The sequence below is a fragment of the Vidua chalybeata genome, chromosome 1, assembly GCF_026979565.1.
Source record: "Vidua chalybeata isolate OUT-0048 chromosome 1, bVidCha1 merged haplotype, whole genome shotgun sequence".
NCBI lineage: Eukaryota > Metazoa > Chordata > Aves > Passeriformes > Viduidae > Vidua > Vidua chalybeata.
In genome coordinates this window covers 129,758,433-129,771,085 of record NC_071530.1, presented here as the reverse complement: position 1 = coordinate 129,771,085, position 12,653 = coordinate 129,758,433, and the positions used below count along the sequence as shown (strand labels likewise).

Sequence of the window (12,653 nt, the reverse complement as noted above, 5' to 3'; positions counted from 1 at the left end):
TCCTCATCGCCAGAGTTTTAGAAGAACTGAGTTTATCCATTTTAGAATTTCTTCTTCAAAGCCAGTAAAGAATGTCTTCTGTGGCAGGACTTCACTGCTTTTGTAATAACCTATTCAGGTGTCAGTCTTGAACATTTACATATAGTTAAATGGTATTTAATGATTGTCAGAAAAGCAGCACAGCTAGATACTCATGTGTTAGGAGGGATTAGGGCAGTTAACAGTACTAGGTAAGATTACAAGTTTAAGAAACAGACAATCCAAAACTTAACTGATCACCTTTAAAACTTGAGTTTTGTCTACATGTCAATTATAATAGGAAAAATAAGACCAGCATTATAAGATTTATTTTCAATTTAATTATTTATGCATCCAAGTATTAATTTCTTCTCACCAATACTTACATGACCATTAGCAATATCCAACAGATCTTTAACTCTACATCCTCTTACAGGTCCCACTTCATTGCAAATTGAATCTTCAATAACCAGGAAGTTGGCTTTGTAAGATGTGAGTATCTTATAAATATCCTCTGCTGACCTCTTTGAATAGATCTGATAAATCTAAAAATTAAGAAAACATGTTCATGCAATGCAAAAATCAGTGATACCTTAAATACTGGGACACACACACCCCCCAACAATGACCTGTCTGCAATGACAAACTATATGTACACATCAAGCTATAAAAAGTTTGGTTCTGAAATCTCCAAAACAGTGAGGCAATGGCCAGCTGAAAGGGAAGTATTTATCTCTGATGATGGCAAGTTCTCATCTTACATTCAAGTGGCCTGAAAAGTCTTCAGAAATAATATTTTGATTATTTGTTTCTGTGCAGAGTGAAGCGCTGATAATCTACTTGATAATCCCTTCTATGTCCGCTGGACTCCTATGTCCTCCTCCCTTCTAATACATTTGATTTTTTTGCATTACATTTGGGTGAAGAGGAAGACAGTTCCTGTGAGATGCCACATTTATGGAATTGGATACTCACATTCTCATTTCTTTTCAGAAGATCATCATCATTATACAAAGGCAAGCTCGACACCATCCATCCTGTACAGAGCTTAATCACACCCATGAGCTGTGGGCTGCCTGCAAACACAGCAGCCACAGGAGCCTGGCGTCTGCAAAAGCAACACCAACATGCACTCTGAGTACTGGATGCACTCATCAAAACAACTTTATATACTGTGGCATCTGTTAGGGTGCTGCAGAATGGAGTAGGTGAAGGTATTGCTGGGGGTCTTGTTACAATTGGTGATGGTGTTGCTGTGGCAGTACTTTCCCTGCCAGGGAAAGCGCAGACCTGCAGCAATATGGAGCTTGAAAGGAGAGGTTCCTGCTGGGGCAAGGGCTGATGGTTGTTCTCCCCTCCTTGCAATCCACCAAGCACCATTCAGAGTGGTCCTGGAATGGATCCAAGTTCTGCTTTTCTGAATGGTTGCCAACTTGTGACAAAACAAGCTTGGGTGAGAGGGTAGGTAGAAGGAGAAACAACATGATGTTATCTTGTGAGGGAATGATTTGTGATTGTTGTAACTTGATCTCTATTATGTATTTCATATGTAATCTCTGATTATGTATTTCATCATGTATGAAAAAATAATGTCAGCATACATAATACATAACGTCTACAGTAATCATGTTTCTGGATTTGGTATAATTTTTTGACTATTTGTATTTCTGTATTTGTGAAAGAAAACAGTCATTGTCACACTTTATTAGACTTTGACAACTTCTGCAGAGAAAATTCAAATTAAATTCGTATTGAGAAAATATACTGTAATTATGACATTGAATTAAAATTTTAATGTGAATAGCTAAGTATATCCATAAGAAAAAAAAATCTTTATTTTCTTTAAAAATGAGAACAGCTGCTACAGATAAGGGTAGTCAAATGGCTCGTAGCTGAGTGAATCTCAATTAAATTCACCATGATTAATTATATACTTGAAGTATATGCAGACTAACATAAAGCATTAGGTACTTGGCATTATTCCACTTGCTGCCTTGAAGAGCTACAGCAGTGACAAACAACATACACTACTACAACAACAAGAAGAAATTGGCTGGAACACTAATTACCAGCCTTGCCTTTTGTGAAGACGAACAGGTTGACATTAAAGACTACATAAATACAGAAAGCAATATTCTAAGAAATACAGTTAAAGCTAAGTTATCTGAACACAAGGGATCTAATTTTCAGAAAAGCACAGTTCCTAATGATAGAATTTGAAGTTAAATTAAATGAGACAGAATGCAATTCTGAAACTTTTGGTGGTAATAAAACTAAATCTATGAAAATGACTTGGTACTAGCTGTGTATATGTTCAGTACCAGCTGTATAACATAGCTCCATACTTGCTGTGGTCAAAGGGCAAGTCTGGTAACACATACTCCTCTCCATGTATCCTGACAAAAGTCTCTAGATCCTCCCATTCATTTCATTTTATTGGCTCAGGCACATAACATTTCAGGGTGTTTGTCCACCTCTGACATTACAATCCACATCAATCCTGTAATCTAATGAAATGTCAGCATGCAAAGAAGCAAGATCTAAGATCCTGCTGAGATCTCCACCTCTATCTGGAAACTAGGTCTGCAATGACATTAAACATGTCTTGCTTGTGTGTTTCAGGATCATCTTTTGTAATCCATGATAAACTCCTGTTTCTTTTCATGGGAACAATACCAAGCTTAAAATATAAAACTTCTTTCCCCATGCATCACTCAATGACAAGGTAAAACCCAGCTTGATAGAGGTAGCTCCATAAACTGCTGAGATAAAAATACCCTTACAAAAAGCAGTAAAATAGAAATGTTGGACTTCATGCTTACTTTATCCATGTCATAAGTTCTACTGTATCAGGATCATAGAATTCTTGCAGTTCTGTAAGTTCTGTCATTATTCTAGGGAAAAACTGATGGAAATGTTTTTGGTTACTTACAGTTTAAAAATTATCTATAGAGCATCTCATTACATTAAGACCTATGTGACACAACAGAAATGGGTTTCAACAGTTTTCTCCCCTGTCTGGTACCTTTCCTTGAATATTTTACAAAACTCAGCTTACATTTACATACCTGACAGCAGGAGACCCTCTCCAAAATAAGTATGTTAAACAGAAGTTCTCATCTCTATTTCATTAGAATACTTATAATTAAAAATAAATAAACAAATAGCAGCAACAACATTCAAGTGGCCTTAAATGTATCAAAACCATAGTTCAGGTGGTCATATGCAAATATCTATAAATAAGGGCACTGAACCAAGAAGATGATAAATCTTTCATGATAAACCTGCTTGAGCAGGAAGGATTCAACTGTTGTGACTTGATGGAAAGGTGTTATGCAAGCAAGACAGGAGAGAAGAAATTTCCTAGAAGAGCCCTGGTAATGTGCCCAGACTTGCTTCTGACTTCAATCACTGCAGTGAAGAAGAGCACATTACATCATGTGAAGTGGAGTATCTCAGTTTATGCTCTTGAAAAACATTTTGGGAAAAGGAGGGATTCTGTGAGATAGAATGCCACGGCTTTCAAACCAGCCAGATTGCAACCCTGCATCATGGCTTCCCTACCCTGTCAAATTTGAGGTCCTTCTTTATTAAGATTGGAGATTTTATAAGTCCTTGAGCCATTTGGTGCATTTATCTGAAAAAGCCATGGCTGGCCAACCTTGAGGGGCTGGAACAGGTACGTGCTGTTGTAAATGCTAAGTGAAAGTTACTGGATGTCAGCTATCTTGGAAAAGAATGAAGTTGACAGGTTCTGCCAGATTAAAGAGACAGCTTACTTTGGGACAGCCACAGTGAACAGACAGAAGTGGGAGCCTGCTTTCAACTGAGGCCTTTCCACCTCCATTACCTGGACAACTCAGCTGTCAAGTAGCAGCAGTCTACAAGCAGCATAAGAGCAGCTGCCATAGGTTTGTGTCAGGGACAAACAGCACTGCTGTTACACATACACTGGAACCACTCCCAGAACAGAGGGATGGAAAGAGGAACTGCTACTCCCACCCCAAGGAGAACCTGCTTCTCTCATCAATCACAGCATCTGGAAAAACCTAGTTAGAGGAGGGACTATGCCAGACACAGTCAGAAGGCAGCCAAGCAAAAAGATGCTGAGCTATACACTCAGCCTTTTATAGCCATGGTAACAGATTAGGAATCTCAAGGCATTTTTGCTGCTCTGTTACTTCTAGTCAACATTCCCAACCTCAAGGATGAGTTATGAACCTGGAGAGCAAGCTGTTCACCACTGCTTAAAAGCAGAAGCTGGATCAGCAATGGATGAAGCCCTCTAGAGTCCAAAACCCCACACTGCTTCCATTAAAACAATCTGGAAAGGAATTACTTGGTTAACTAAACTAGTTTCCTCTATTGTAATAGATTTCGTAACTCTTTTGAGCAACTCTAGCTTTTTTTACAGACAGTATCTATTGCTCCATCAAAAACATGTAAAAAGTCAAGCTACAAGAGAAAATTTGGTTGCAATGTAAGACAGATGTTACAAAATCTGTTAACTGTTGGGCAAGACCAGCTCCTATATATGAATTCTCAGACTATCCAGACTATTTTAAAGCTGTGCCAGTATAGCAGAGGATTACACTTTATGAGACTTTTCACATATTTTTTGCACTCACAGGAGCTTAAAAAATAATTTCCAAATACTCTACCCCCAGTCTGTCTGTGACTTGCAATAAAGAACTAAGTATTCATTTTAAACATGGAAACATCTGTGGCTTTTCTTCCCTGTATTGTAGTAGGTACATACCTCGACACAATGGTCTGCACAAAGAATTTAACTCCATTATAATTTGATGGGAGCTTTTCAAACAGTTTATTTGCATATAGCCTCCTGTAATTTTACTTCCTCTAACTTTACTCCTTTTCACTAAAACTAAGATTGAGGCAACACAGTTTACAATATCCTGAGTTTTCATTTGGCAGTATTTTCTTTGTTGAGTCAGTTTATACATCCTAAGCTTAAGAGCTGAATATAATAAAGTCTTCATTTAAATTTAATTACAATAAGTAATAGTTAAAAAATTAAATTGTCAAATACCTTATACTGGAAAAAAGTGGAGGTTTTTTTTTTTAATGAAACATATTTTCAATGGATGACAGCTTCAATTTCATCACATATACTTAATTTCACTGAGTACATTTCATTATATTTGCTCATCATTTTGACTCATATTGTGCCTACATACAAAGAAAACTACACAAAGGTACTTTTCTTACCTCTTTCCACAAGCTGAATCCAATTATAGTGGGAACTGCCATACTCAGAATAAGAGCCTGGAAAGTACATGTTAGAGAAAATGGATTATGCACCATTCTCCAGCATTGAGGTGTCTGTTGATTCTGCTCATACAGTGAGCAATATTTATGTCTGAAACCTTAGAGCAACAGTAGGTGAAACTTTGTGGCTTTCTACCAGGCAAAAAACCTTCCTCAAACAAGAATTTGCTTAATGTAGCACAGAAGGCTTCATTTGACTCACAAAAACTTTACCATCAATTTTTGGGACAGTTAATTACTACTTAAGTAACAATGTTTCCATGTGCACATAAGTAGGGAACAGAAGGTAAACACCTCACATTCAAATGCTGTGAGAAAGGAAAAATCCCAAGCATTTCAAACCTCTGATCTTGTTCAGATTAGCATTATTGATATGCAAGACTCAGCAACCCATCTCTCAGCATACCATCATTCTAGCTAATACAATTTTTGCTTTGCAAGAAGGAGCAAATAGCTTCTATGGTACAGAAAACATGGACACAAGGCATTCCTTTGATAGTAAGCTACTAACACATCTACTCTGTTAATAGTAAAAAAGCAGGTCTACATTACAGAAAACATGAAGTATGTAAAAGGATGTGCTTACCATGTACCTGAACATATTGTTACTCCTTGACTAAAAGAACACAGTGAATGTTTCTGATATAGCAGTGTATGGTATTTTCACAGGAGTATAATATATTTATTCCTATATGCCTCTTGAATTTAGGGTAAGCAATATTCTATCCCTATTTTATTAATAAAACCAATGCACAAAGCTGCTAAAAATTACACAAAGCAACTCTTGTCACATGGAGAATAAAACTAGGGTTGGAAGCAGGAGAGTTGTTTGCTCTGTAACACAAGCTTATCTTCAGTCACAACACTTCTCTATAATGGCCATACATGAACAAATCTTATACAAATTTGACTTACCATTTCTTATGAAGCAGTTTTACTCTTAGCAGTTAAATTCACCTTAGTACACCATTTTAAGACCCATTTCTCAGTGAAACAAAGCTTATGTCTTCCCTGTGCACCAGTATTTTTTCTCCTGCATTCCTCCTAAAAAGTGCATGACCTTCTTGACCAATTCCAACTAGATATGACAGAGAGACAGAGGTCTCAAACATTTGTTAAAAGAAATTGAGAAGAGTGAAAGGGAGATGAAGACAGCTCTGCTGTTTATGAGAAAAGGTTGTAGTGTGAACACAACTTTATCACCAGGTACCAGAGAAAAAGTGATACTAAGAACAAAAGACAGAAAAAGCAGACCATATGCAATCCACTGCTCACAGAACAACCTGTTGTTTTCATGGGTTCTTTCAGGGGTCTTAGGTACTTGTTGTTTGCAAAGCTATATGCTTGCTAGCTGTATTTCCCAAGACTTTGGCAACAGCAACTCACCAGCAGTATTGGGTGCACAGCTTTCAGTCGAAGCCACTTGAAAAGCGTCATCCAAAGTTCAGGAGAACACACACCAAATGCAGCAAGCATACAAACATAAGGTGTCCATAGATATTTCATTCTGAAAAACACTGCAATAACTTAGTTGGGACCCTGTGTATGCCTCTGTACTCAAACTACTATAAAGACATTCTGATTTATTGCTTATGTCAAATACAGTCTGGATGTTCAAACAATCTGAGGTTAACTTTGATGGTACTGGAGGGTAAACCAAGGAAATCTCTAGCAGAAGAGCTTGCACCTGATTATCTACTGTGAGATGGAGGAGCAAGATCCAAGGTAAAAGATGACAAATCCTTCACAGAGTTCAGGGGAGGATGAAAGAAAAACAAAGAGAATAGTAAAGTCACTTGGCTGGTTTTCCAGCCAAGAAGGGATAAAAAGCAGCTATTCAGCAAAGCTGTATAGACAATGTACTATAAGGGACTTCCTGAAGAAGGGAAAAGAAAATATTTAATTAACTCTTAAGGGTAGACCAATCAACTTAGAAAAACTACAGGATAGCACAACAGTCTGCTCACTTTAAGCAATGTTTGTGAATATTCAGATTTTAGGATGAGGAGCCTAATAAAAGCACAAGCCTGGCATCTTCAAGCTGATTAAGCTGAGAAACAAGATTAGAACAATAACGTCTTCCAAACATCAGCTTCTCTGGCTTTAAGGACTAACACAATACTTTTGAAATTAGTTCTGCTACTGCTTTAACGTGTTAAGCAAAGGTACGCTTTGTGGTAGCCTACACACAAGAAGAAGAATGAGGAATCTTCCACATCCTAATAATCCAGCACTATTCTGTTCATCAAAACACTACACAAGTTCTTGCTAAAAACAATTACAGCACAGTTCTACACTTAGATACCACAAAGAAAGTGATAAAAATGTGATTCAATTAATGTCTTGGATCTCAGCTGCATTAAAGTTTGGAAAACATGTTAAAGAGACCAAGTTATATATAACAAGTCTTCATATAGCCATATCCAATTTATAATTAAACTTATCTTTGACTATTCCTAAGTAGTATCACTATATGCCAAAATTATTTCTGAAAAAAGGTGATTTCAAAGGGGTAACCAGCACATCATGTCCAGTACAGAACTCTGTTGCTTTCAAAAGAGATACATCAAAATCAGACTTACCCTTCCAAACACATCGCTAGACAACCAAGCAAAATTGTGTGAATTACATGATAAACTATTTCTGGCCTCTCTCCAATTCGACCATCCTCAAGTTTAACTGTCTCTTTCAGTGGTTCACCACTGCAGTTGGAAAAAATGAGACATCACTTAATTCAGATATTATCCCAGGAAAAGGTGCCAATGAAAATACTTTTAAGTCAGCAGTGCACTGAGATCATTCCATATCATAGCATATAATATTGTTGCACTGTTTACTTGCTTTTTGTACTTGATCAATGACCTATCAGTCAGTACCCACTATGCCTTGTTTTAGATTGCAACCTGTCTGGAGCAATGGCTGTCAATTAATACAATGGGATCACTGCTTATGACCACAAATCTTACTTTAAGGTAATTCAGCACCAAGAGACAGTCTTGAGCATGTACACTCTACAGACATTTACATTTAAGAGCATGTACACTTTACAAACATTTAGACAAATCATGCTGAACATGCATTTTAAGTTCCTTCATACCATTAGCTTGGTAAAGAATTATGGAATCTGTAGGATGATAACTGTGTATGGAATGTGTGTATAACAAAGGTAACAAAAGTAGCTTTTAGTCACATTATTATAAATAAAAACCATAGCCAAAATCTTGCAATGAAAGGTTTTCTACTAACAAGATAGCAAGGCACAGAATAGATAACAATTCCTTCTACCATTATATGATTTCTGTTTACATTTTTATAACCTTCCTCATGAAAATCAGAAAAAATATTTTGAGATTATTAACTGATTCAAAAATTTAAAAAAAATAAGTCAGAAGAAAAGGTTTATTTTAAACTTTTCTTTAAAAAGCTGTTGGGCATGGTGTAGTCACTGCTCATTTATAGCAATAAATAGTTATTTTAACCATTAGCAAACAATAAGAAGTTTGCTCCATTGCTCAGAATATCACATATCCAACCTGACAAACATTTTCATTTATAGCAGTATAATCTTTGTTAGAAGCCTGCATCCTTAAAATAAACCTATTGATTTTTGCTGTAGACAGGTGAGAAATTTGTTCCAGTGTCTGAGAAGTTACATCATTCATCTACCAGGAAGAAATAATTTCCTGACCACTGAGTTTCCAAGACAAGTTTTGCTGGGATCTACAGTGTTGGTATTCTAAGTCTTTTTACAAAGACAGTTCCACTACCCTTTCTCTGAAGGGAACTGTGAATTACTGGGAAACTAAAACTAATTGAGTAACTTTTACTTCAGTTCTGTTCCAAGCAGCAATGGCTACCGGACTTTATCACAGTAAACAAGTGTTTTAAAATACCAACAGTGAAGCATTAGAAATCCAAAGCCCTCTCAGCTCCACCCATCTCATCTTTCTCAACATGCAAATTTGAAAAAAAAAACCCCAAGAACCCCAAATCCAAAACAGAAAAACAAATTCTAGTAACAGTTAGATAACTTTGCTGTTGGAAGAAGAATTACAGATAAAACATCTTTCTCTGTCAGTGAGAAGAGACAAACACATGAGCAGACATTAGCCAGAGCTCAGCAGGAGTTGCACCTGCAAGGAAACAAACCAATGACAACTCCCTGTCCTGACAGGAGGGATGCTCAAGAACCTCCTCACTAAAGGACTTTTCGTTAGGAGGCTCTGGTGGGCCTTCCCACTGGTGCTCACACCCTGACAAGTTCAATGGCAAAACAAACTTTGGAGCAACAAACATGATGACCATTCCCTGAGGCATCCAGGAGCCTCTTATTTTTAACTTATTTTTCACATAAACAAGTTACTTACCAAATTCTCCTAAAAATGACCTGAGTTACAGAAAAAAGGCAGATAATTAATACTAAAATATAAAAAGGCAACAGTGATGACTGTGTTAGTCGCAAAAAAAAGTCTTGGGAGGGTGCCTGAAGAGATTCTTGACAAAGGAGCCAATTCATTGTAAAATTCCTAGTAAGGCAAAAACATTCAATTAAAAACAATAACAATATCCCATAGATTAGGAAAAAACCCAACAATCCAGCACAAAACAATTGCAGTTTAACCTATTCATGTCATAGGAAACTACTTGAAATTCATCTTTGAAGTTATCTTTTCATCATTTGAAACTGCTTTGCAAATGCTCTTTAGAGTAACTGTCGAAAGTCTATCTTCCCAAAAATATCTGTGATCTGAAGAGACCAGACTACAAATCCTTTCTATCACAAAAGGCCAACCTCCCACATAACTCCATTATGGGGCCCAAAAGAATCTTGTTGTCACGGTGGATTAAGATTTTAGAGATATTGATTCAAGAATGTATGCATGTCCTCATTCCAAACAAGGAGATGAAGAAGGGAAAGTGGTCATCTGAGATCACATAGAAGCCTGAGACACTGCCAGGAATAAAATCCTTAATGTTGAAATTCTAGTTCTGTAGCTGAAGCCACTTTTTCATTCTTCTTTCTCAATTACCAAGCAGGTAGATAATACACTGTGCCCAGAAGCACTGTCAGTGTGTATTCTCAACTGGAACTGGTGCAGCATGTGGTGCTGTGAATGCATTCTTTTCTTACTTTGTTTTGCTTTCCTCCCCCTTTTCATTTTCTCCCAAGGGAAGACTAGAGGACAGAACCACTTTAAATTAGACAGAATCAGTTTAAAGATTAACAGCTGGGCATGTCCCAACTGGCCTTAAAAGACAGATCTTGAAGCTCTTGTGCTGCAAATCATAATTCCAATACATAGTTACACAGTGTTCCAGGTTTAAAGGCACCCAGTTTGTCTCAATCTCTGGCTTCATTGCAGTCTGACAGCCTGAGAAGTGATACTTAGCAACCCCCAGGGGGAAAAAAAAGGGAAATCCATTAATACCTGGGAGCTGAATAAACTGAAATCCTGACCAGGAGTCCTTTGTTTTCTTGCAAAACACTTAAGAATGGGTATGTGTGTGTGATAATGCATTGTAGTCTCAACATCACTACATCTTGTCCTCCAAAAGTTCCCCAACAGTTTCAGTTGGGTGTGATGTCATTTTCCACTTCTTCCCCTGAAAGGCTGTGAAGTAGTTTTTTGTAAGAGAGATGCAGTTCTTCAGAGAGAGTTCCAATTCCTGTACAGAATTGCAAGTCTTGGCTTGGGTCCAGGAGTGTGTCAGTCCTTACTAACACTCCACTGGAAGTTCTCCAGAAAATCTGTTGTCATGACATCTTCCTGCAGTCCAACATCCAACTCTTTTACAGATACTGTTTTTTCTTAGAATCACAATTCCCTCTGACTTTAAAGATGTACCTTGTCCTAATTTCTTCCAAAACATACAGGAAGTATTGGGGGTACCCACAACCCAAGCCTCTTTTGAGATAGTATCAGTAGTTCATGACTCTTTCCAGAGTCTTTTTTCCAGGCTATAAGAAGCTCGCACTGCCACCTTTACTATATTATCTTTGCTTTCAAGTCTTATTAGAAACACTAGACAGGATACAGAAAGTTTTCACTCTTCAACATCACAAGAGAACAAAAATCCATTAAATGCCTTCACCCGAAGGCATGAAAAATACTGAAGTGCCCCAGAAACCTCAAGACCCTAAGTAAACTCTGCATGTGCATATTTTTTTACTTTAATCTTAAAACCAGACAATAAATAACTGAACTATTTCCCTAGCTCCTCTGTAAAATTCTCACAAGGTCCTGAAATGTTACACTTCTCAGAGCAGTTTCAAAAGTTTGGATATCTTGGGAGGTGTAAAGAGTTTAAATAAACTTACTTAGTTGTGTTTAAGCCAAGTTTTACTTCAATGAACTTCAGCAAATGCTCATTTTCTTTATGAGGAATGAACATCTGAAAATTAATTTAGCAGAGAAAAATCACACAAAATGCTGGAAGCAGTTTTCACAGTCATTCAGATTACAAAATATCAGGTAACAATCAACCATTCAAGATTTAGTTAAAACCAACAAAATGGATTAAGTGTGTTAATTAAGGTACTGGTATAGCATTGCAAATCTTCACTTCAATAAATCTACATTTAGGGATTCCTTGAGAATATTATTACCTTCATTCCACTTCCATACCACACCAGGAGGGCAAGTGAAAAGCTGCCAGTAAGTTGTCAAAAGACTACTGAACAGTAAAAAGGATCATGAAAAACAGACCCAGACTTACTCCCAAGCAAGCCTAAGAGTGTTGCGCTTGGCTCCACTAGAAAATAGGACTGCAGCTGAGCAGAAGTCATGAGCATTTGTAATCTTCACACAGACTGTCTGAGCTGCCTAAAGTTCTGTAACTTACTCACAACTGTAATTTAACTCGTATTTTTCAAGGTTAGATTTTATTTTCCTGGAGATACAGCAAGGCTAGTCATTCTGAATGGCACAGGAAAATAATTACATGTGAGCATTCTTTCAAGCCTTCTAGGGTTCAGTAGTTTCATTACTTCTAAGTTAGTACTGTTAATTAACACAACCATGGTGAGTTGGAGACATAGAAGAAAAGCACAACAATATGTGTAAACAGCCAGCAAGAGGGAATTGCTGATCGAAATACAAGACCAGGCTAAAATCCCACTGTGTAATCTCAACTCCTAACTGACCCCTACACAAAGTGAAAGCCTCTGTTCCCATGTTGTACTTGAAATGTAATTGAAAATTAATATCTACCCTAAGACCACTCAAACTTGCTCCTGGCTATTGTGTCACTGTGCACAAGAATATTGTTTTAATATTCACACTAGTCTGTAGAGGCCATTCAAGTTATAACAAACCAAATATTTATAACATAGATGAAATGTCTTC

The 12,653-nt window shown here is 37.1% G+C and overlaps 1 protein-coding gene across 2 annotated transcripts in view; it reads right to left on the bottom strand.

The window, feature by feature from the left end:
* Nucleotides 1-12,653, bottom strand: part of DPY19L4 (dpy-19 like 4) — a 33,731-nt gene that overhangs the window by 7,968 nt on the left and 13,110 nt on the right. For both annotated transcript variants that reach the window (XM_053945821.1, XM_053945811.1), the window contains exons 11-18: nucleotides 11,627-11,700; nucleotides 9,675-9,833; nucleotides 7,890-8,009; nucleotides 6,694-6,814; nucleotides 5,248-5,304; nucleotides 2,841-2,923; nucleotides 994-1,126; nucleotides 405-563 (exon numbers count right to left, since the gene is read on the bottom strand). In XM_053945821.1, coding sequence (XP_053801796.1) covers nucleotides 405-563; nucleotides 994-1,126; nucleotides 2,841-2,923; nucleotides 5,248-5,304; nucleotides 6,694-6,814; nucleotides 7,890-8,009; nucleotides 9,675-9,833; nucleotides 11,627-11,700 — 906 coding nt within the window. The remainder of the gene's footprint in view (nucleotides 1-404; nucleotides 564-993; nucleotides 1,127-2,840; nucleotides 2,924-5,247; nucleotides 5,305-6,693; nucleotides 6,815-7,889; nucleotides 8,010-9,674; nucleotides 9,834-11,626; nucleotides 11,701-12,653) is intronic.